This window comes from Dromiciops gliroides, chromosome 2 (assembly GCF_019393635.1).
Source record: "Dromiciops gliroides isolate mDroGli1 chromosome 2, mDroGli1.pri, whole genome shotgun sequence".
NCBI classification, from domain to species: Eukaryota; Metazoa; Chordata; class Mammalia; order Microbiotheria; family Microbiotheriidae; genus Dromiciops; species Dromiciops gliroides.
In genome coordinates, this window is record NC_057862.1 from 152686951 (window position 1) to 152708219 (window position 21269).

Here is a 21269-nt window from a genome sequence, read left to right on the forward strand (position 1 = left end):
CCAACAGCCCAATGGGGATGAAATACTGGGCAGGTAAATTTCAATCATCACCTATCTATCTTTACCCTTCCCTTCCATATCCTTGGTAATAGATACCTGCATCTAATCAGCCACCCCAGTTTTAGATTGCCTTTGTTTCTGGGCCTCTGCTGGAACTTCTGGATCCTCATTCCTGATCCCTTTTGCCTCCAACTATTGCTGATATGTTATAGTCACTAATATATAATCATAATATTCCCAAGTGGGAAAGCTTGGAAAAAGCTTAAAAACCTTTATACATATAAAGTTTTATTTTTTTATGATGGAGGATAATTTTAATAAAAACTCATTTCTAGACTCTCACAACCCCATGTGTCTCCATTTTCCCTTTATAAAAAGAAATTCAAAAGAACTGACCATCATGCTCTACTTTATCAATGAGGAGAAATATGGTAAAAGATGGGAGACAGTCACTTAGAAAGCATTTTATATATATATATATATTTATATATATATATATATGTAAATACATATATGTATATGTATTTTTTTAAAGCTTATAGTATGGTGGAAAACCATAAAAGGATAGGAATGATGGGTAGTAAGGGATGATTTGGTAATATAATGTTTTAGTTTCCCCAAAAAGGTCTGTGTTGTTGTTTGGACAAAGAATGGATTTGCATCTCATTTGCATAATTTAGCTATAATTTACAGTACAAAAGCACTGATATTGTCCTTTATTGTGGATATTGATCTATTTTCTGTAAAATGAGGCAAACTAAGCCCCATACTTCATGGATTACCCCTAGGTACTTTCAACTTCTGCCACCTGTGGTCAGGCCATTAATCTTTTGGGAAGCAATATTGCTTTTTACAGTGGATTGGGCTGTCACAGCACTGACCTGTCACTCTCCATCCACTTACTCAAGCTCTGATATGCATTTTACTTTTGCAGGGCTTGAGTTCAGTTGCTAACTCTTAATTTCTGTGTATCAGGTCAGGTCTGAAATTTGAAGGGTGTGAGGGGAGGGATAGGACCTTTGGCAAGATTAGTATTTCTTCATCCAGTAGAAGTTGAGCTGCTTATCCCCTGCTCCCATATCTACCGAAATTTAGGGAACCCAAATGCCTGGAAAACTACTCTATTTCCCCAAGACTAAAATAAAATGACCAAATTTCCAGTTAATTTGGATTTACTCAATTATCACCTAGAAACCAGATAAAAATGAAACAGAACTCTCACTATCTTAGGTAGCTTGAGGCTTTAAGGCATGTTTACAGCGGTGAAAGGGAATTGGGCTGAGTTGAGAAGACCCATTTTGTTGTGCATAGTACAATCACCTTTCTATGCATTTGCATAGTTAGACCACTAAACAGGAAGAGAAAGGGCAAGAGCAATCGTAGACAAGGTATCTTGCTGAATCAGGTTCCTTTTAGGAAACAAAATAGGGATGAACCAAGGTTCAAGGTTCATACCTTATTCCATTGTTCACTTTTTCTGAAGAGGGTTGAGATACTTGGGTCTAACATCTAAGAGAAGGTCTATGGTTGTCACTTCTTGTTGACGAAGTCAAAACTGACCCAAACTTAGAAAAGATGATGAAAACTTCTAAGTTTGGGTTGTTGCTATGGAAACAATTGAGTTAAAGTCCATCCCAAAGGCAGTACTGGGCAAAAGTGTGGCTTTTAGGGATATGGGGTAAACAAATTTCCTTGGTCAAAAACCCAATCCTATCTTTACCTCATGAGCTCAAGTCCTCAACTAACCCAGCCTTCCCTCGTATCTTCTAGGTCTCTTCAGCAAAACCAACCTTTTACTTTTTTAAATTAGGAGACACTTTCCATCTTAGGACACTCTTTCCATTTTTATAAGCAGAAAAATTCTCCCTATTCTCATGGTACAGAGATAAGGTATAAAAGGAACTAGTGGGGCCACAAAATATTTGCCCTAATCATTGAACACTGGGGTCCGGGGCTAGTCAAATCCAAGACACAGAACTTGGCTATTTTTTGGCTCGGAGAAGGGGTATCTCTAAAGCGCAGTGTTTCCATTATTATGGTTAAGCCACAATGCCCAGTCTGCCGTGAATGAATGAATGAACAAGCATTTGTGTTAACTGTATGCCGAACCTGTAGTATAATGGAAAGTGCATTAGATTTTGAGTCCGAAGACCTGGGTTCTAATCTTGGTTTTGTGTGACCCTGGGCAAGTCATTCTTCTTTTAGCCTCGGTTTTCTCACAGAAAACAACCAGACTCCTGGGGTCTCTTCTAGCCCCGCATCGAGGATCCTAATACCCTTGCTCGTGAGCCTCAGTTTCCTCATGTAAAGAGTCGGGGTTGGGCTTTGGGGGCCTTTCAGCTCTCATCCACAATCCTTTGCTCTGAGGGGTGGGGGCGCCTCCCCGGGGCCCGAGGTGAGGTGGGTGCGCGTCATGACGGGCGGGGGGGGGGGGAGGAGCTGGACAGCGCCAGGGGTCCCCTTTACCCTCCTCCCCGGACAGCGCCCGCGTCCTTCAACGCTGCGGTCTCCTCAGATCCCCCGGACTGGGTTCCCCCTCCGGCCGCCTCTGAGCCCGCTTCATTCTCCGCCGCCCGGGGTCTCCGCGGGCTGGACACCCAGAGGTAAGGCTCTCGCGGAGTGCTCATGTTCTGTCCTCCTCGAGGAGGCGAGGATGGGGAGGGGGCGCGTGCCGAACCCTCGAGCCCTCCCCCCTTGGGACCCGCCCAGCTAGCGCGCGGGCGGGCGAGCGGGGCGTGAAGGGCCAGAACGGCGGGCAGGAAGCCGGGGCAGGGCAGGGCGGACTCTTCGTCCCGGAACCTTTCTTCTGCAGCATGAAGTTTCCTCATCGGACAGAGTTGGGGGCCGGCACCGATATTAACCGTCCCCCTTGGCCTCCGCCCCTTCCCCGCCCTCCTCCTCCTCTTCTAAGGCTTCCCTTCCTCCCGTCCCGGAGTTCTGGGGTCCGCCGTAGTGGCACCGTTCCGCACCGCGAGCGGACCCTTCTGTCTCTGCCCCGGGCGCTCCGCCATCCCCGCCGCCGCCGGTCCCCGTAGGCTACTGCAGGCCAGCGCGGGCAGGCCGCCTCCTGCTGGAGACTCGGAGTGGGGGGGAGAGTAGGGAGGGGAGGGAGGAGTGAGCAGCTGGAGCCGGAGCCGGAGCCGGAGGCCTCGGGCCGGACTCTCTCCGAGTCCTCCCGTGGAGTCTTGCGCTCTCCCCTGCCCCCCAGGCCCGCGGGTCCGGCCGGCGACCCGTAGATCGGCGCGAGCCCGTTCGACCGCGGGAGGGGGAAGAAGGGGGAGAAAGGAGGGGTCCGGCCCGAGGCCCGGGGCGGCCGCCGCCATGGAGACCCCTTCCGCGGGCGCCCGGCGCCTCGGGGCCAGGGGGCGGCCCTGACGCCGTCCGCCCCGTCGGGGAGCGGGTCCCGGGACGTCCCTGTGCCCCCCGCTTCGGCCGTGCCCTCGGCCGCTCCCTCCCCTCCTCCGGCCTCCGCTGCTGCCCCCGAGCGGCGGCGGCGGCCCCCTGTTGAATGGGCGGTGCGGAGCCGGGTCTGAGGCGCTGGCGGAGGCGGCCTCGAGGGGCAGGCGGCGGCGGCGGCGGCGGTGGAGGAGACGGAGGAGGCGGCGGCGGCGGCGGTGGCGGCGGCGGGAGCGACCATGGAGGGCCTGGCCGGCTATGTGTACAAGGCGGCCAGCGAGGGCAGGGTGCTGACCCTGGCCGCCCTGCTCCTGAACCGGTCCGAGAGCGACATCCGCTACTTGCTGGGTTATGTCAGCCACCAGGGAGGGCAGCGCTCCACGCCGCTCATCATCGCGGCGCGCAACGGGCATGCCAAGGTGGTGCGCCTGCTGCTGGAGCACTACCGGGTGCAGACCCAGCAGACGGGCACCGTCCGCTTCGACGGGTAAGTACCCCTTCCTGCCCCGGGACCCCCAGGCCTCCCGGCCCAGGCGGCCTCCAATTGCCCCCATGTAGGTGTGGCGGTGGCCCGAGAAAGGCTGCCCTGAGCTAGCAGGAGGTGATGTGGTCATCAAATTACGTTACCCCATCCCTGTGCTGGGCAAGGCCGAGAGCTGATCCCCACTGGAGTGGAGAAGTTCACAAGTTTAGATAATTAAGGTAAACGTTAGTACACCCTGTGGGAAGGGGGATATGGAGTAGAGAAAGAACTTGTGAGGGAGTCTCTTGTAGGGAGGGCTTTCACGATGTATTTCCTAGTTACGTAGGCCAAGTCTTTATTCTGAAGTTATCGCAAGTACTGAAACAACTTTCTATCTTTTGACTTTTATTACTTGAAAACAGTCTACTTAAAATTCTATCAACATTTGCATTCCCTCCCAAAATTATTTGAATTTTTGGTAGTTGCTCCATTTTAAGAAGTAACCTTTTTTTAAAAATAGGTTTTAGATGAGAGGAAAATGATTTTGAGAAAGTTATCGTTGAATGAAACACTTGAACTGAAGCATTTCACTGGTGTTTACTTTAACGTCTTATATTTATGGTTAATACAAAAACAACATAGCTGTAATATTTCCTATATTACCTTTATCTTTTTTGCTAAATGTTTGTGATGACTCTTGTCATGCTATTTTCAGTGTCTTTTTGTCCAATGTCAAACCAAGCTTGGGCATGTGGAAAGAATACTGGTTTTGATCTAGGTTCAGATCTTCTTAGCTGTATGATCCTGGGCAAGTCATTTAATCTCTTCTCACCTCTTTTTTCTGACGGTGTTGGACTTGATAAAACTGTCAGTGTCGCTTCCACCTCCCTACCTCTAGGAAAGCAGGGTGATAAAAAGATGTGTAGTCCCTGGACCTACTTTGCACCTTCTCAGCTATTGTCATCCATTCCAACATTCCTCTCTACAGTGACAAACCATTATTAAGGCACGATCTGAATCTGTTCTGAGGAGTTTTAAAAAATTGATGAATGAAAATATCATGGAGGTTACTTGAGTACTTGCCCATAAAATTACTAAGAGGAATTCTTCAAAAAATATATTTCGACATGGTTTTCAAAAGGAAATAATGAATACCAGATTGAGTCAGACCCATAGCCACCCATCCCTGAAAATTTATTGGTATCAATGGATATTTTTGAGATTGTTGCTTCTTTGGTTTTCTCATTTGTAAAATGAAGGTTTTAGACTTTGTTGTCCCTGCCAGCTCTAAATCAGTTATCCTAAATTTCAAAAGGTTAGGATTGAATACTTCATTTAACAACTCATTATGGAGCCATCATTTATGAATTTATCTAAAGCCTTTTAGAGCATATATATATTTCAACGTATAAAGTTCTTTTTACTGGTTTACTATACTTCATAGGAAGCCTTCTTGTACTTATCATTCAGTCAAAAAAGCATTTATTGTGTGCTTGTTATACTTAGACCTCTCTTATAGTCCAGAGGCATGCTAGATGGAGATGAAGACAAGATACTTGCCCTCAAGAAAAATAGTTTAATAATTATAGAGACCCCTTTCTGAGATATAACTCAGATATCAGAGAACATGATTTTATTTAACATACTTATTAATCATCTTCCTCCTCCAGGAAGCCTTACCATATCCCAGTTGTTTATACTGTTACCTCATTTTCACTTCATTCTTGTCCTATGCTTTCTTTTTCTCCTCCCCCATGCTCCTTGATCGAAAGTACTTGAGATATATCTCTGTGTATCCCCAGTTGCAAGGGGGAGGGTCAAGTTGGGGTGATTTGTGGGAAGATAAGTACAAGACTTGGACAAGAGAGTGCTTGTCTGGACTGGATCTGTAGAAAGGAGTAAAGATGTCATTGTGATTACAGATTCATTGAAGTATTGAAGTATTCTCCCAGTGCCTACCTGGCACTTATTAGGGGGTAAATAAGCATTTGTTGAGTTGAATTGAATAGTGTATAGAGTGCTGTGTGTTGAGTGTGATACAAAATTTAGATAGACATAGTCCCTATCTTTATGGAGCAAAAGTCTAGTAAACTTGTAAGTATAGTTCTGATTGATAATTGGAGCTCATGGACATTTTTAGTCCTCATACAACTCTAACCTCTTTCTGTAGTTTTATAGTCACCTTGACATTTTGCTATTTAGAAAAGGGTAGCCTCCATCTGTGGATTTCAGAGTTTCATTTTACTTTGTTCTAGATTATTTACAAAAATGTTAATATGAGCTACATGTAAAGAACATGAGGCTCACTTACCTAATCCTCTCTGGATGGTTTTTGAAAGGTACTCAGCAAAAACTTCATTCTTTTATCCACTCTTGGCACTCTTAAGATAGATGGCCAGGCTGAATTTTTTGGTTAATATCAATGCATTGAGTTAGTGTAAATGATGAATGTCATAGTTCACACTTAAAGCAGTAAGCTTTGGGATTTTCTCCCCCTTATATGCCAATAGAGGAGTAGGACTGAAATGGATATCAGGAAAGGTTTCATTAGTAGAAGGTGAGAAGAAAAATTCCTAGGAAAGGGAAGCTGTTAAGTAAGAATGTTATAGAAAATGAACAGAACAAAGGGAGGGCTATATGTCATGTGACCCCTGGAATATTATGACGGCCACGAGTTCTGAGGAACTGTTGTTCCCTTGTACTTTAAAAAAAACACAGCATGTGGTAGGGAGCTTTGTGAGGAGGGGGGGGCAATAAGATGAAGATCTGAAGGCTTTCTTTGGGGTGCTTTGGCATCACTAGCACTAGTAATTGACATAAGTTTTTATGGGAAATGGTGAGATCACCATCTGAGCTCTCTAAAATGAGGCTGAAGGAGTCATTGAGCAGGGTCCACTTCAGGAAACTGAGCTAATTCATTAATAAATGATTGTTAAAATTTTGATTAATGTTAAATGCTGATCACCTACTAAATAAGGTTTTTCCATCCCAAACTCTTGTGATATCATTAAAGAACTGAGAAACAGACCAAATTTGTAGGCAGAATATTATCTTCTGTCTTGAAGTTTTTGTCACTCTTCTTAGTAAATCCTTTTTGTTTGAAAATATGGCTGCTATCTTTTGTAAGACTTTTGTAAGTCTTGAATCTAAAACAAAACTTGTAACCCAGAATTTGCCTGTAATTTTGGTTTAAATTTCAGAAAGCTGATTGTTTTTCAATAAGGACCACATTGCATGTATGAATTTTCTGCTAAAAATACTTTGCAGAACTCTATTTGAAGCAATGTACACTTTTGCATTTAAAGCTAATTAGCATAGAAAGAGAAACATCCTTCATATAAACCACAGATAAAGTTCCCTGTAGTCTGCCTGTTCTCTATTAGGCTTCAGATTTGGATATTTCTAAGTTCTTCTGGGCTTTAAGATTTATAAAGGAATAGCCTTTTATGAAATATGTAATGAATTTTATTTTCATTTACCTTCCCTCATTTTCTTCTTTAGAGATTTCCTTTTGCAGCTTAACCAAAGATATATAAATCTAAATTTTATTTTTTGTGATTTGCAAAAAAAAGCATTTTGAGCTGATGCAGCTCAAGCAAGCAATTAAAATTACAGTAAATGATATAAAAATTAGTTTGTTTTCATCATTCTAAGCTTTTACATTTTGCATAATGCAAAAGCCACTTTAAAAAATATCTCCAGATTCATGTTGCTAGTAGTTTAAAGTTAATGTAGCTGGGGGGCAGCTGGGTAGCACAGTGGATGGAGCACCAGCCCTGGATTCAGCAGGACCTGAGTTCAAATCTGGATTCAAACACTTGACACTTAGTAGCTGTGTGACCCTGGGCAAGTCACTTAACCTTCATTGCCCCGCAAAAAAAAAAGTTAATGTAGCTGGTATATGATAAATTTAACTTTTAAAAAACTAGGTAACAGTACTTGTGGGTAAATCTGCTATTTTAAAGTAAGATTTTCTAACCAAATGTGTAGTGAAATGTAACGATAAATTTTGGGAAATGTTAGATGAATGTATTTAATGGCAGAATGTTATTCAGTGGGTATGTGCTTGTGTTCACTTCAAATAATTAAAAATACATTTTTTATTTAAAGCAACTTGTTTTCTTAAATCTTTAAAAGAAAATTCACTAGACTTTTACTTTTGAACAGTTTGCTTTATCTATAAGTTGAAGAAAATAGTATGAATTATAAAATTGATATTCTATTTACAGTAAAATTATAGTACATTTTGTTTTTTCTGCTATTTTGGAGTAATATGGTAGAGTTGCACTGTTTTTTAAACACTATGCTTAAGGAACACAGTTTGAGCAATGGTATTACTAAATTTATGATGAGATGTGTTTTTTTTTTTAAGTGAGGCAATTGGGGTTAAGTGACTTGCCCAGGGTCACACAGCTAGTAAGTGTTAAGTGTCTGAGGCCATATTTGAACTCAGGTCCTCCCGACTCCAGGACCGGTACTCTATCCACTGCGCCACCTAGCTGCCCCTATGATATGTTTTACGAAGCTTATTAAGTATGTAGGGTTTTTATATATACACCATCATATGACAGTAAATTTACCCATAAATGTTTTTCTTATTTCTTCATAAAAAATAATTCTAGGGGGCGGCTAGGTGGCGCAGTGGATAAAGCACCGGTCCTGGATTCAGGAGTACCTGAGTTCAAATCCGGCCTCAGACACTTGACACTTACTAGCTGTGTGACCCTGGGCAAGTCACTTAACCCCCATTGCCCTGCAAAAAAAAAAAAATTCTAATTAGTCTAATTACAATAGTGTTCCTGATAGAGTTTGAAATTTTCGTATAGAATCTACCTGTTTGGTCTAAAAGTCATTAACTCACAAATCTGGGAAATTGACTGCATAAGTACAAAAAATGATCTAGCAAGCAAGAGGTCTAGTGGCTCAATAGAAGATAGTTTGAGCCCACTTCTATTTAGACTTTTAAACTCCTTATCTAGAGCTCAGGAGGAACTGTTATGAACTGTTGAGATATGTGGGGAAAGACTCCTTTGTTCTCACAGAGCGCTGTTTATTTTCCAGCCATTAATGCTTTTCCAAAAGTAGTTTGACTTTTGGGGGCAGCTAGAATAGGGAGAGTTTGCATATTCCAAACTCTTTAAGGAAAAGAGAGGTTGTACTGATCCACATCTTTCTGCACAAGTGTTACTAGTGTTACAGATTGTATCAGGGAATTGGGTGGCCTTAATATTGACCTTTAGAAAGAGAGGTAATAGGAAGGGCTGGAAAAGAGAAGATTGGCACCCATTCCTATTTTAGTTCCTGTGTCAGCCTCAGAAAATTGTGTTAGGTAGTTGTTGATCTATAGAAATAGTTTAAAATTTACTGTAGGCTTTCCAGAGTTAATTTTTATTTTGAAATTTGGTGACTCGTTCAAGCCCTTTTTCAGAGCTACAGTATATTCACGGAAACATTGGATACTGGCCTAATTTATCTTTTTTGCTATGGAGAAAAGAGTAAGATTTGGAGTAAGAAGATGTTTATTCAAGTTGCAGTTCTTCTGTTATTGAACCTCTCTGAAACCGTTTCCTCAGCTATAAAATAAGGGGATTGATTAGACTACATAGCTTTAGGATTCTGTCTAGCTTTAGCAGCATCTTTTGGTTTTATATAGGCTTTTTCATATGATCTTACAAAAAGTGTCCCATTTAAATTAGGAATTTGTACTCTAAAGTATTATTGAATTTCTAATTGTTTGCCTTTTGTGTTTATAGTTATGTCATTGATGGAGCCACTGCTCTCTGGTGTGCAGCAGGAGCTGGACATTTTGAAGTTGTTAAACTTCTAGTCAGTCATGGAGCCAACGTGAACCACACTACAGTAACCAACTCGACACCCTTGCGGGCTGCATGCTTTGATGGCAGATTGGACATCGTTAAATATCTGGTAGAAAATAATGCCAACATCAGCATTGCCAACAAATATGACAACACTTGCCTTATGATTGCAGCTTATAAAGGACACACGGATGTGGTCAAGTATCTTTTGGAACAACATGCAGATCCCAATGCCAAAGCACATTGTGGGGCTACGGCATTACACTTTGCAGCAGAAGCTGGGCACTTGGAGATTGTACGAGAGTTGGTAAGGTGGAAAGCTGCAATGGTGGTGAATGGCCACGGAATGACTCCGTTAAAAGTAGCTGCTGAAAGCTGTAAGGCAGATGTTGTTGAATTATTACTTTCTCATGCTGATTGTGACCGAAAAAGTAGAATTGAAGCTTTGGAACTTTTGGGTGCCTCATTTGCAAATGACCGAGAGAACTATGACATAATGAAGACATACCACTATTTATATTTAGCGATGTTGGAGAGGTATCAAGATCGTGAAAACATTATTGAAAAAGAGGTTCTTCCACCAATTGATGCTTATGGAAATAGAACTGAATGCAGAAATCCTCAGGAACTAGAATCCATTAGGCAAGACAGAGATGCTCTTCACATGGAAGGCCTGATAGTTCGTGAACGGATTTTAGGCTCAGACAATATTGATGTTTCTCATCCTATCATTTACCGTGGGGCTGTTTATGCTGATAACATGGAATTTGAACAGTGTATCAAGTTGTGGCTTCATGCTTTGCATTTAAGGCAAAAAGGTAACAGAAACACTCATAAAGATCTTTTAAGGTTTGCTCAAGTTTTCTCACAGATGATACATCTGAATGAACCGGTAAAAGCCAAGGACATAGAAAGTGTTTTGAGATGTAGTGTTTTAGAAATAGAACAGGGGATGTCTAGGGTAAAAAGTACTCAAGACGCTGATATCCACACCGCCCTGGACAACTATGAATGCAATATTTTTACCTTTTTATATTTGGTGTGTATCTCTACCAAAACACAGTGCAGTGAGGAAGATCAGTCAAGAATTAACAAGCAAATTTACAACTTGATTCACCTTGATCCCAGAACTCGGGAGGGGTCAAGCTTATTGCATCTTGCTGTCAACTCTAATACCCCAGTAGATGACTTCCACACAAATGATGTCTGCAGCTTTCCCAATGCACTTGTTACTAAACTCCTTTTGGACTGTGGTGCTGAGGTGAATGCTGTTGACAGTGAGGGAAATAGTCCCCTTCATATTATTGTTCAGTACAACAGGCCCATCAGTGATTTTTTGACCTTGCATTCTATCATCATTAGCCTAGTGGAAGCTGGCGCCCACACTGACATGACAAACAAACAGAAGAAGACTCCGCTAGACAAAAGTACAACGGGGGTGTCTGAAATATTACTTAAAACTCAAATGAAGCTGAGCCTTAAGTGCCTGGCTGCCCGAGCAGTTCGGATTTATAACATTAACTACCAAAACCAGATCCCCAGAACTCTTGAAGAGTTTGTTGAATTTCATTAGGTGACTGGATATGTAAAATCTTTAAATGTGGTGCTAAAAAAGTAAAGGACTTTAATCACAGACAATAGAATTACGTGTTTATAAATTCTACTTCTCTATCCACTACCCTTCCTTTCCCTTGGTCCTATCCTCAGTTCTATATTTGGTCTCTCTTGCTCAGACATGAGTCAATTATAAATAACATCCCAAGGAAAACCTTGGTCTAACCATAATATAGTATCTTTGGATATTGGTCAGGTTACCTCTCCCTGCCTCTTTTTTTAAAGGAACAAATATAAAATATTTTGTTTAATCGTACAAAGGTACACTTATGATTTGCAGTTGATAATGTTTTAAACAGCTATGTACAAAGGTATTTCTGTTTAAAAGCCTATCTCAACATGTGATCTATGCAGCAGTTTTGAGGATTTAACGTTTTCTTTGGAAGAAAAGGAAGAAATAGAAAATAACATGATAAAAGTAACCCAGTGATTCATTGCAGTTGCCCATTACGGTTGTCACTTCACACAAAAACAATTGGCAAGTTGTTTTTTTTCCCCCACTCTTCCAGTGATCTTTCTTTTTTGAATAAAATATAAATAGCACATTAAAACATAAGGAGGATTTGTAAAATACAGGATTAAATTATTGTGGATAAATATGCTAATCTAATAATGGTTGCAAATTATAATTCAATTCATTGAAATTGTTGCAGTTTGCTATGTTGAATGTGAGAAGGAATGGTAACAAACCAATTTGAATCAAACCAAGTCTTTTTGGAGAACATTGAAGAAGGCTTTCTAGAAAATAAGCAGGCTTTTGTTCTTGAACTCCTTTTCCAATAGGTTGTGTTCTAAAATTCTTTGCTGATATTTTCATATAATTTGTGTGACTTGGAACAGGCAGCATTTGACCTAGAATTTCCAGTAATGTGTGAATTATGAATGTTAGCTTTTATAATGAAACAGATTGTCACAACATGATTGTAAGTCCTGTTTCACGCCACCTACCTTCACTACTCACTTTACCCTCCTGTGGTGTCTTCCTTTTGAATATGAAAACCACTTTTCCAGGGGGAATAGCTAGTGCCTCCCTAAGAAGATACTTATGAACAGGTGAAAGGGAACCTGGATACTTTATAAAAAGTTTCTTTTATTAGTCTCTGACAGAGGTGGAAAAATCACAAATGTGGTGTGAAATGAAATTTTTATGATGAAAAGTGATTTGTATAATGTTACTTTGAAAAGTTCTTGAGCTACAGATTTTTCAACAACAGAATGTTATATTCTGACAGGGTATTGTATTTGGAATGTTTTGGTTGTTTTAACTGTAATTTTTAAAACTGTCAGATTAAAATAATATTTTGTGATTAAAAAGTAGATCAGAAATTCAGAGGGAGGGAACACATGAAATGTGAATTTAGTTTGTAATAACTCCATTTCCTGTCTGGTGCCAAATGAACTACTCAGTGTGGATGTGTAATTTTTGTTTTAATGAAAAATGTTTTGATTTGTCACAATTCTAAACCTTCAAATGAAAAAAAAAAACCCTAGTGTTTTAATTTGTGTTTTATGTGTATGTTGCTTTCTGTGGGGTAATAATAAAGGTTCCAATTTAAGCAGTGTAGAACAGAATGACCAAGCCAAACTCAACCACCTGGGGCCTTAAATAGTGTAACACCACAAAATGAAATGCTTGTTTTTTTGGTGGGGGGAGGCAGGGGAGGGATATTACTTTTTTCCTTTTAAAGATGTTTGGGGGGAAAATGGCAAGGTAATTTTACAGTTATGACAATTTTATATTTTGTGTGTCTTTCTGTTTCAGTTAGAATTGTAAGGATTATGAATTGGGCAACAGTAATCGATTTCTATTTTGCTAAACTAAGGTTTTAAGAGAAGTTTTCAGTCTGATGCGGTTTAAAGGAAATATTTTAAATCACAAGCCTCCATCCAGCCATTGAGTCGGTAGCACTGTTCCGTGTGTTTTGGTGCTCTGACTTGTTAGGATCAAGCTTTTTCTATTACAGACTTATGGGCCTTCTTATTTGACAGTTCTAGGGAGCAAATGTGATCTTCTTGGCATTTATTTGGTGATATTATTAACGTTGATATGTTCTTAAGACACCAAAATTAAAAATAGCAAATATATTGCACTTCTTTCACTAGATTTGTTTTAAGAACTTAATTCTGCTCCCTTCTCTTGCCCTGGACCCACAACTGTTTTATACTTTGCTAATTTACAATGTCCCTATGAAATGATACAAATGATTAGTTATGGATACACAGGCATCTATAGGTTTTAATAACCCTCAATTATTTTAAAAAGGGAGGACTGAATGCTGAGAACAAGTAAGGCTGTATTGATTACAATGCTGGCAAAATAGGAGAAAGGTATTTGATAACATTTGAATAAAATATGAATTGTTCCAATGTTAATTGGTAACTTCTGTACTGTTATTTACAGTAGAACTTCATTGCACTATATTGCTCAGGATGTAATTCCAACTTGTAAAATAAATTAAGATATGTATTGTAAAATATCTGTATAAAACCATTCTTGGAACAAGTGATCTATAAGCCTGTTTTTGCTTTTCTTTTGTTTTTTCGTACAGCTGATATAAAGTATGTTTGGCTTAACTCTTCCCAAACTGTTTCAACTTACAGGAAAAAAAAAACCAAACAGAAAATAAAGCTGGTATTTATTGGTACCTTAGCTTTCTTCATACTGTATGTTGTCCATTTTTCAGTCACTTGCACTGGTTTGTGTTCCTCCTTTGGTGTAGGGATGTCTTATTTTGTCAATATTCTTTAATACTATTACAGATCTCAGAATTGCTTTGTGCTGCTCAGCAATTGCCATATATGTTTGCACATACTAAGGGCCTAGAAGTACTTTCAGAAACCACAAGAATCTTGTTGGGATTTTGCCTTATTTTAACACATCTGGTAACAGAATTTTATATTCAAATAGCTATTTAACCTGAAGAATGGACAGCAAGTCAGTGAATGCCAACTTGGCAGGAAGTATGGCAGGGTGTCTATGCTTAAAGCTGAAAACATGGGTTCTCTAGTACATGATTTGGATTTTACAACCAGAATTGGTATTGTCTTCCCAACAAATAGCCTTAAGCAAGCCACCTGATCCCAGCTGCTATGTTGAATGGGAACTTTAAAAATGACTATCATTAAGCTTTTTTTTCTCCCTTTGTGAGGTAAGAAGTTTATTTCCTTCGACTGGAAGTTTAATGACAACTGGTAAATTTTAAGGATGTTCCCATTACACATTAACTTTGAGTAGCTGGATTGTATTACATGTTAAAGGTTTTTGAAGAGAGATGTGTTTTGGGGACAGTATCTATATAACTGTTAATAAATATCTTTCAAAGAGAAACCTAAAGCAAATAGGGCACCCAATGGCCAGTTCTTCACTGGAATTGACAATTATTTGGATAGTTCAAGCCACTTCCATCTGTACTTTTCAAGCAGAAGCAGTTTTTTAAGGAAAAGGCCTAAATTATCCACATAATTGCTTTAGATCTCCATTTTGCTGGCAGGAAAGTAGCTTGTGGTTGAATTAGCAAGTAGATAAATACAGGTAAAACATAAAGGGCTTATTTTTATGACAGCTTGTTTTTATGTTTCAAAAAATTACTGTTGAATACAGTTAGCATGTCAGTGCAGATAACTCTTCAGTCAAGGTACTATAACACTAAACAGGTCGTTTTGCCATTTGTTCAGTAGAAAGTTATTCTGCTGTATGTTAAGCTTTGTCTTCAGCCCCACTCTGAAAAGCTATGGAGCGAGGAGAAAGATTTTCTAAAAGCAGAGCATTGCCAATAGTTTAATGATAACTCCTAAGAAAGTATGCTAGGTTTTAAGGCCATCTATGTTGTAGGCTTTTTAGCAGAATTGCTCACATTTGGGTAGAGTACTAGTTTGCTCCCTTGAAGATAGGAGATAGAGCTACTCTTCCAGCCTTGTAAACTTTTCCCTGTTTTGGGATCTACAGTAGGTATTACACTCAGACTGGTGGGAAGAAGATATATTAGTTTGTAAATTGTAAAATAAATATTGTACTGTATTCATATTAGAATAGTTGTGTTTCAGTTTTGTATTACTCTTTTAAGGAAGGTACAGTGACTAAATTGTGGAGTGTATCCTGACATCTATTTGCCAGGTTATAATGCTAAACGATTAGCACCTTTTCAATTTGGGTCTCATGTTGGGAATACAGGGTCCAATATGTTGTAGAGGTAGGGATCTAAATCAGCTAAATGTTAAGAAGGCATCATAGTGAAGACAAGATTAAGCTTGTAAGCTATAAAGTGAAAAAAGTCTTGTTATTTTAAGTTTATCCTTACATAGTATTGTTTATGGCTCTTAAAGGTCTCTTAAGAGTTGGAATGTTAGGAGAGAAGGGCAAAATGAAAACTGTTCTTTCCTGTGTTGTGTACTTTTTCTTTGCTGCAAAACTTGGGAGTGGGAGAAACAGGGAAACTGTACAGGCTGAATCCGATCTCTTTTGGAAAGAGTCTTTTGTCCTCTGGCTTCAAAATTGCTTCACCCTGGATACCCTGTTAAGATGATCTGCATTGCTGTACTCCAGTAATTTCACTGTGATTTATAACTTACCAATGATGTCATTCTGTTGTGCACTTTTGTCAAATTGTTTACCCAATTTTAATAAAGAGAGTAAACCTGTCAATTGCAATAGAGCCCTCTTGATAATTTACATACTGGATAGTATTTTCTGTTTGAGTTTTATGACACTCAGAGAACTCTTCCATTCTTAATGACTTTCATGGAAACATGGCTCGAAGACCTCAGCTACATAGGAAAATAAAAGTGTTCTGTAAAGAAAAAAAGTACCTATTCAGTAAAGAGAAGCTTTTTTGAAGTTGTTCATTGTTCAGAATGTAATTGGGATGATCTTCTGTGACTACATGATATTCAAATAATGCCTTTACTCAATCTTAGAACAGTGAAGGACATCTCATACAGAATTCAGTTTATCCTCCAGTTTCTAGTTATACTAGTTAAAGGAAACACCTTGATAAATCTTTCAAAGTATTATCTGATTTATTAAGTGATGGCTATTGTGTTAGTGTAGTATATTATTATAATAGAAGAAATTTGGGGCAAAGTTCCCTCCATATTTCTGACTCCTACAATTTTTTATATTGGAGTTGGATTATGAGTGAGATTATGTAGTTTGCACATTTGCCACCTGTCAAATGACTTTAGTCAAGTTAGAGAACAAGACCGGTGCTTTGCTATTGTATCTGGATCAGTGGGAAGCTATCACTAGCAAATAATCAGTAGTTTGATTTTCAAAACCTTATTCCTCTTTCAGCATTCATTTTTCAAAGCCAATTTAGAAACAAGAAAATTTTCATTTAATTGATACACCCTTTTCTTATATGAAACTTTACAAAGTTGCTCTTAAGCTGACCTGGAAAATATCCAAGTAACACTCCAGCCCTGGCATCATTGTATTGGCCTATTTAGTATTTAGGAGTTCTTGAGGGATTGTGAAAATGTAAATCTGGGGAGATAGGATGATTTGCATTTGTGAGTAGTTATAAGCTATTGTAAATAGGTTTTCTAACATCAATTTCCCAGCAGTGGGAAATGGTATCAACATAATGTCAGACCTGCTTTTTATTGAATATGGTAACTTGGCTAGGAACAGTCTAGCTTATATAAATTAGAAACATTTAAAATTGCATGGTTGTTTTTTTTTTTTTTTTTTTTTTGTGGGGCAACGGGGGTTAAGTGACTTGCCTGGGCTCACACAGCTAGTGTCAAGTGTCTGAAGTCGGATTTGAACTCAGGTACTCCTGAATCCAGGGCCACTGCGCCACCTAGCTGCCCCCAAGATTGCATGTTAAATGCAAGGCTTCTAAGCATCCCTGCCTTAGTTTCCATCTGTAAACCTAATGTTGAATAGAATTTTATTTTCCAAAATATGTAAAAACAGATTTTAACATCAATTTTTTAAAAACTTTGTGTTCCAACTTATCTTCCTCCATTCCCACCCCGCACCCACTAGAATTCAAGCATTTCAAAATAAGTTAAACATGGGGGGCAGCTAGGTGACACAGTGGATAAAGCACCGGCCCTGGAGTCAGGAGGACCTTTGAGTTCAAATTCAGCCTCAGACACTTGACACTTACTAGCTGTGTGACCCTGGGCAAGTCACTTAACCCCCATTGCCCCACAAAAAAACCAAAAACAAAAGAAGTTATACATGAGCTGTAAACCTAATGGAATATATGCCACTATTACAATATCGTGGTCAGTGAAACTGCCTCTAATGTCTAAGTGCAGATGTAAATGGTAATCCGAGAATGATTTCTGGGGAATTTTAGATCTTGAGTATCAATCTAGAATAGATAAGCAGACGTTAAAAATATGGGCTAGGCAGTCTTGGCTAGAAATAAGGGCTCATTCGATATCAGTGGCTGTATTCACTCAGCACAAAGGCATACCTGGTGTCAGAGTTGAATGTGATTAGGGAGAAGCCTGACCACCTGGTGCCTAGTATAGCAGAGATTGATTGTATTGAACCATTATACTAGAAAGAAAATATAAACTAGTACGCCCCCCCCCCCCCATAGTTTTCATGGCATTTAAATACTTGAAACTTGTGGCATTGACTGGTAAGGGAGATAAGGGAGGATTGAACCCCAAAGCTTTTGGATACAGATTGGGGCAGCACCCTGCTGTAGAACATTGTCTTAGGTGTGCTACAGCTGTCTCTTCTGATAATGGGTGAAAGAGGTTATAGGCATATGTTGGGAATGAGTTTGGGAGTTGACCAAGTGACTTTTTGCAGCTCTGAATTTTTGGGTTAAATTTCCCTTGTTTCTAGAAAGCATCCCAGAATCTCACAGTTGTAAGGGACCTCAGATTCTATCTAGTCAAGCCCATATTTGAAAAGAATCCCCACTAACACTTGACAGTAGTCATCCGGCCTTTCCATGAAGATATCTAGTTGGGGAGACCTTCTAATTACTTCCTGAGGCAGATCATTCCGCTTTGGAGGCAGTTCTGATTGTTAGGAAGTCGACATTAAGTCCAAATTGGGTCTTTGTAATTATTAACTCATTGGTCTTGGTTTTGCCCTTCGGGGCCAAATAGGACAAGTCTAATTTCTCTTCCACATGACAGCCCTTCAGATACTTGAGGAAAATAATCATGTCCCCCACCTTGTTAATCAGCTTTTCTTCAGACTAAACATACTTAATTCATTAAAGCTCTCACCTTAAAACACCAAGTTATCTATTGATCTTTTTTTTTTTTTTTTTTGGTTGAGGCAATTGGGGTTGACTTGCCCAGGGTCACACAGCTAGCAAATTTTTAAGTGTCTGAGGCCAGTTTTGAACTCAGGTCCTCCTGAATTCAGGGCTGGTGCTCTATCCACTGTGCCACCTAGCTGTCCCTATAGATCTGTTCTTAAAAGATCTACTGTTCCCTAGATATAAAATATTTATCTCCAAAATGTCTGATTTTATCAGTTTGGGTACTCCACCAGCATAGATTACAATGCTTTAGTCTTTGTAAGTTGAATGAGTTCTGGAATAGGAGAATAATAAAAGTTAACATTCCTCAATGTTGTTCTCCAAAGTTGCTTTTTGTTTTAATGGAATTTTTTTCTTCCATCTAAAAAATTATTACCTAATGGTCAAAGCGATGAGCCTTTCTGAAATGAACCACATGTTTATATACTACATTTTCTGGGTCCATACTTGAGGCTTTTACAGTTTTCTAAGACTTGCCAAAGCTTATATTCTGCCTTCAAAGGCAGAGCCTTTGCAGGGTCAACTATTTAGATCTGGAAGGCCCTCAGAGGCCTTTTAGTTTAAATCAATGAGGCCTACAGAGGTGAAAGGATTTGTCTGAAGTCTGATAACAAGTAACAGAATCGGCAGTTGAATACAGGCCCTCTAACTTCAAATATGATTTCCCTACTCTGCTTTCAAGCATCCTGGGTTACCAGCATACCATTTTAAAGCATCAAATTAAATATAATGGAAGAGGTAGTTAAGACCAGTAGTACTTTACATTTGTATAGCATATTAAATTAATGACTTATAGCACTTATCTATGTTCACAGCTTCTGAGCTTCTGGCCTCACCGCCCTGCCCCCTCCCTGAAATCCCCAGCAATCCTAACTAGACAAGACACTTACTTACACGTTGCCTTAGCTAAGGTAGAGATGGTGACATGAAGGCATTTTTCAAGTCCTAGATTGGTCACAATTTATCTCCATAGGGGACACTAGTCAAAGAAGGGTTACATTTGGGGAATAGCTTACTATCTATTCGAACAGGGCTTTTCATATTTTTCCCACTTGTGATCCCTTTTTGCCTGAGACGTGTATGCAACCCTGGGTATATAGGTATATAAAATAGGTATACATAACCTTTTATTGTTGCCAAATTTTTCATGATCCCTGTAACCCCATATAGGGTCACAACCCATAGTTTAAGAAGCTTTGCGTTAGAATATTATGCTATGTAAGCAATATTTGTTTGCAGTGCTTTTCTCCCCAGAAAAATATGAAAATCGGAGGAAAATGTTATAAAAATGAGTCCAAACTGTTTAGCCTGAATTAGAGCACAGTAGAAGATAAGGCATGTTTAGCCATCCCAGCTAGCCCTATTAGCAGATGTTTAATCTTTGATTTGGCTCTTGGTTTCCCCTTTAACTTTCTTTTTCTTTTTTTTTTGGTGGAGCAATGAGGGTTAAGTGACTTGCCCAGGGTCACACAGCTTGTAAGTATCAAGTGCCTGAGGTCGGATTTGAGCTCAGGTCCTGAATCTAGGGCCAGTGCTTTAGCTACTGTGCCACCTAGCTGCCCCTCTCCTTTAACTTTCTAACATAGTTACCATTTAAGAATGGAAGAATGGTTTGCTGATTTATCCCCTAATAATAGTGAGAGGTAAATATGTATCATCCATACAATTATGATTCTTTATTCTTTATTCTCTGCACTCTCCTTTGTTTGCACTGTTCCTGCCCCTGCCTCAAAATGTTGAAGGAAGTCAAACTTTTTGTAATTTGCATTAATGATCCTGAACATTGGAAAACTTGGTAAGAGCAATGGTGAATTGTTTAATTAAATCCTGTCTGCCAAAAGTAACTATAACCATTTATTTATAACCATTATTCATTCTTCTTCAGCTGTGTTTATCAAATTATCAGACTTCCCTTCTGAAAAAGAACTGTTAGGGTCTGAACAGCTTTAGGGCTGGTGGAGTAGCGTGGATGCTACCTGTCTGAAAAACTACCTTCTCAGCTATACAGCTACAGTGGGACTAGAGTTGATTGCTTATTGGAGGGGTATAATCACATAATTTACTCCCTTCCCCATTTTAACAATTAAACCAACACAGTAAATTAGAGAGCATAATAGATCAAATCAAGCATTCTTGTATGTGGGGGTGAACTCTATCTATCTATCTATCTATCTATCTATCTATCTATCTATCTATCTATCTATCTATCTATCTATCTATCTATCTATCTATCTATCTGGGCAATGGGGGTTAAGTGACTTGCCCAGGGTCACACAGCTAGTAAGTGTCAAGTGTCTGAGGCAGGATTTGAACTCAGGTCCTCCTGAATCCAGGGCCGGTGCTTTATCCACTGTGCCACCCAGCTACCCCCTAATTCAAAGTTAATGTTCCACCTAGCTGCCCCTGGGGGTGAACTCTAGTTGCCCATGGGAGTTCTCAGAATACATCTCGAGCAGGATATGCAAAGACAACCTTTTCTGTGTCCCAGGAGAATTGTACTTAACCATATTGTTTAGAATTTGGGGGATGTGTGTGCAGATTATTCACTTTACAAAAAAGAATTACAGGGAACTCATTAAATAGCTGTTACTATGTGTATAAAATAGAATTAAATTTATATGCAACTTTTCAGGAGGGCACCCATTGTGTAAAGTGAGGCTCACATAGAACAAATAATAATGTGACCAAAATTATTGAAGTTAAAGTCAGTGGAAACTAAATGAAGAACTAAATCATTGT

The 21269-nt window shown here is 39.6% G+C and overlaps 1 protein-coding gene across 1 annotated transcript; it reads left to right on the plus strand.

Moving 5' to 3' along the window:
* The first annotated feature begins 3588 nt into the window (after window positions 1-3588).
* Window positions 3589-15931, plus strand: FEM1B (fem-1 homolog B). Its single transcript, XM_043986385.1, has 2 exons — window positions 3589-3883; window positions 9613-15931. Exons 1-2 carry the CDS (start codon window positions 3636-3638, stop codon window positions 11246-11248), a joined length of 1884 nt encoding a protein of 627 aa, XP_043842320.1. The 5' UTR covers window positions 3589-3635; the 3' UTR covers window positions 11249-15931.
* Window positions 15932-21269: the final 5338 nt, after the last annotated feature.

Excerpts from the sequence above, each read along its gene's own strand:
- FEM1B (XM_043986385.1), top strand. The coding sequence starts at position 3,636 with ATGGAGGGCCTGGCCGGCTATGTGTACAAGGCGGCCAGCGAGGGCAGG. Across the intron at positions 3,884-9,612 it reads GGCACCGTCCGCTTCGACGG|TTATGTCATTGATGGAGCCA; the intron begins GTAAGTACCCCT and ends TTGTGTTTATAG.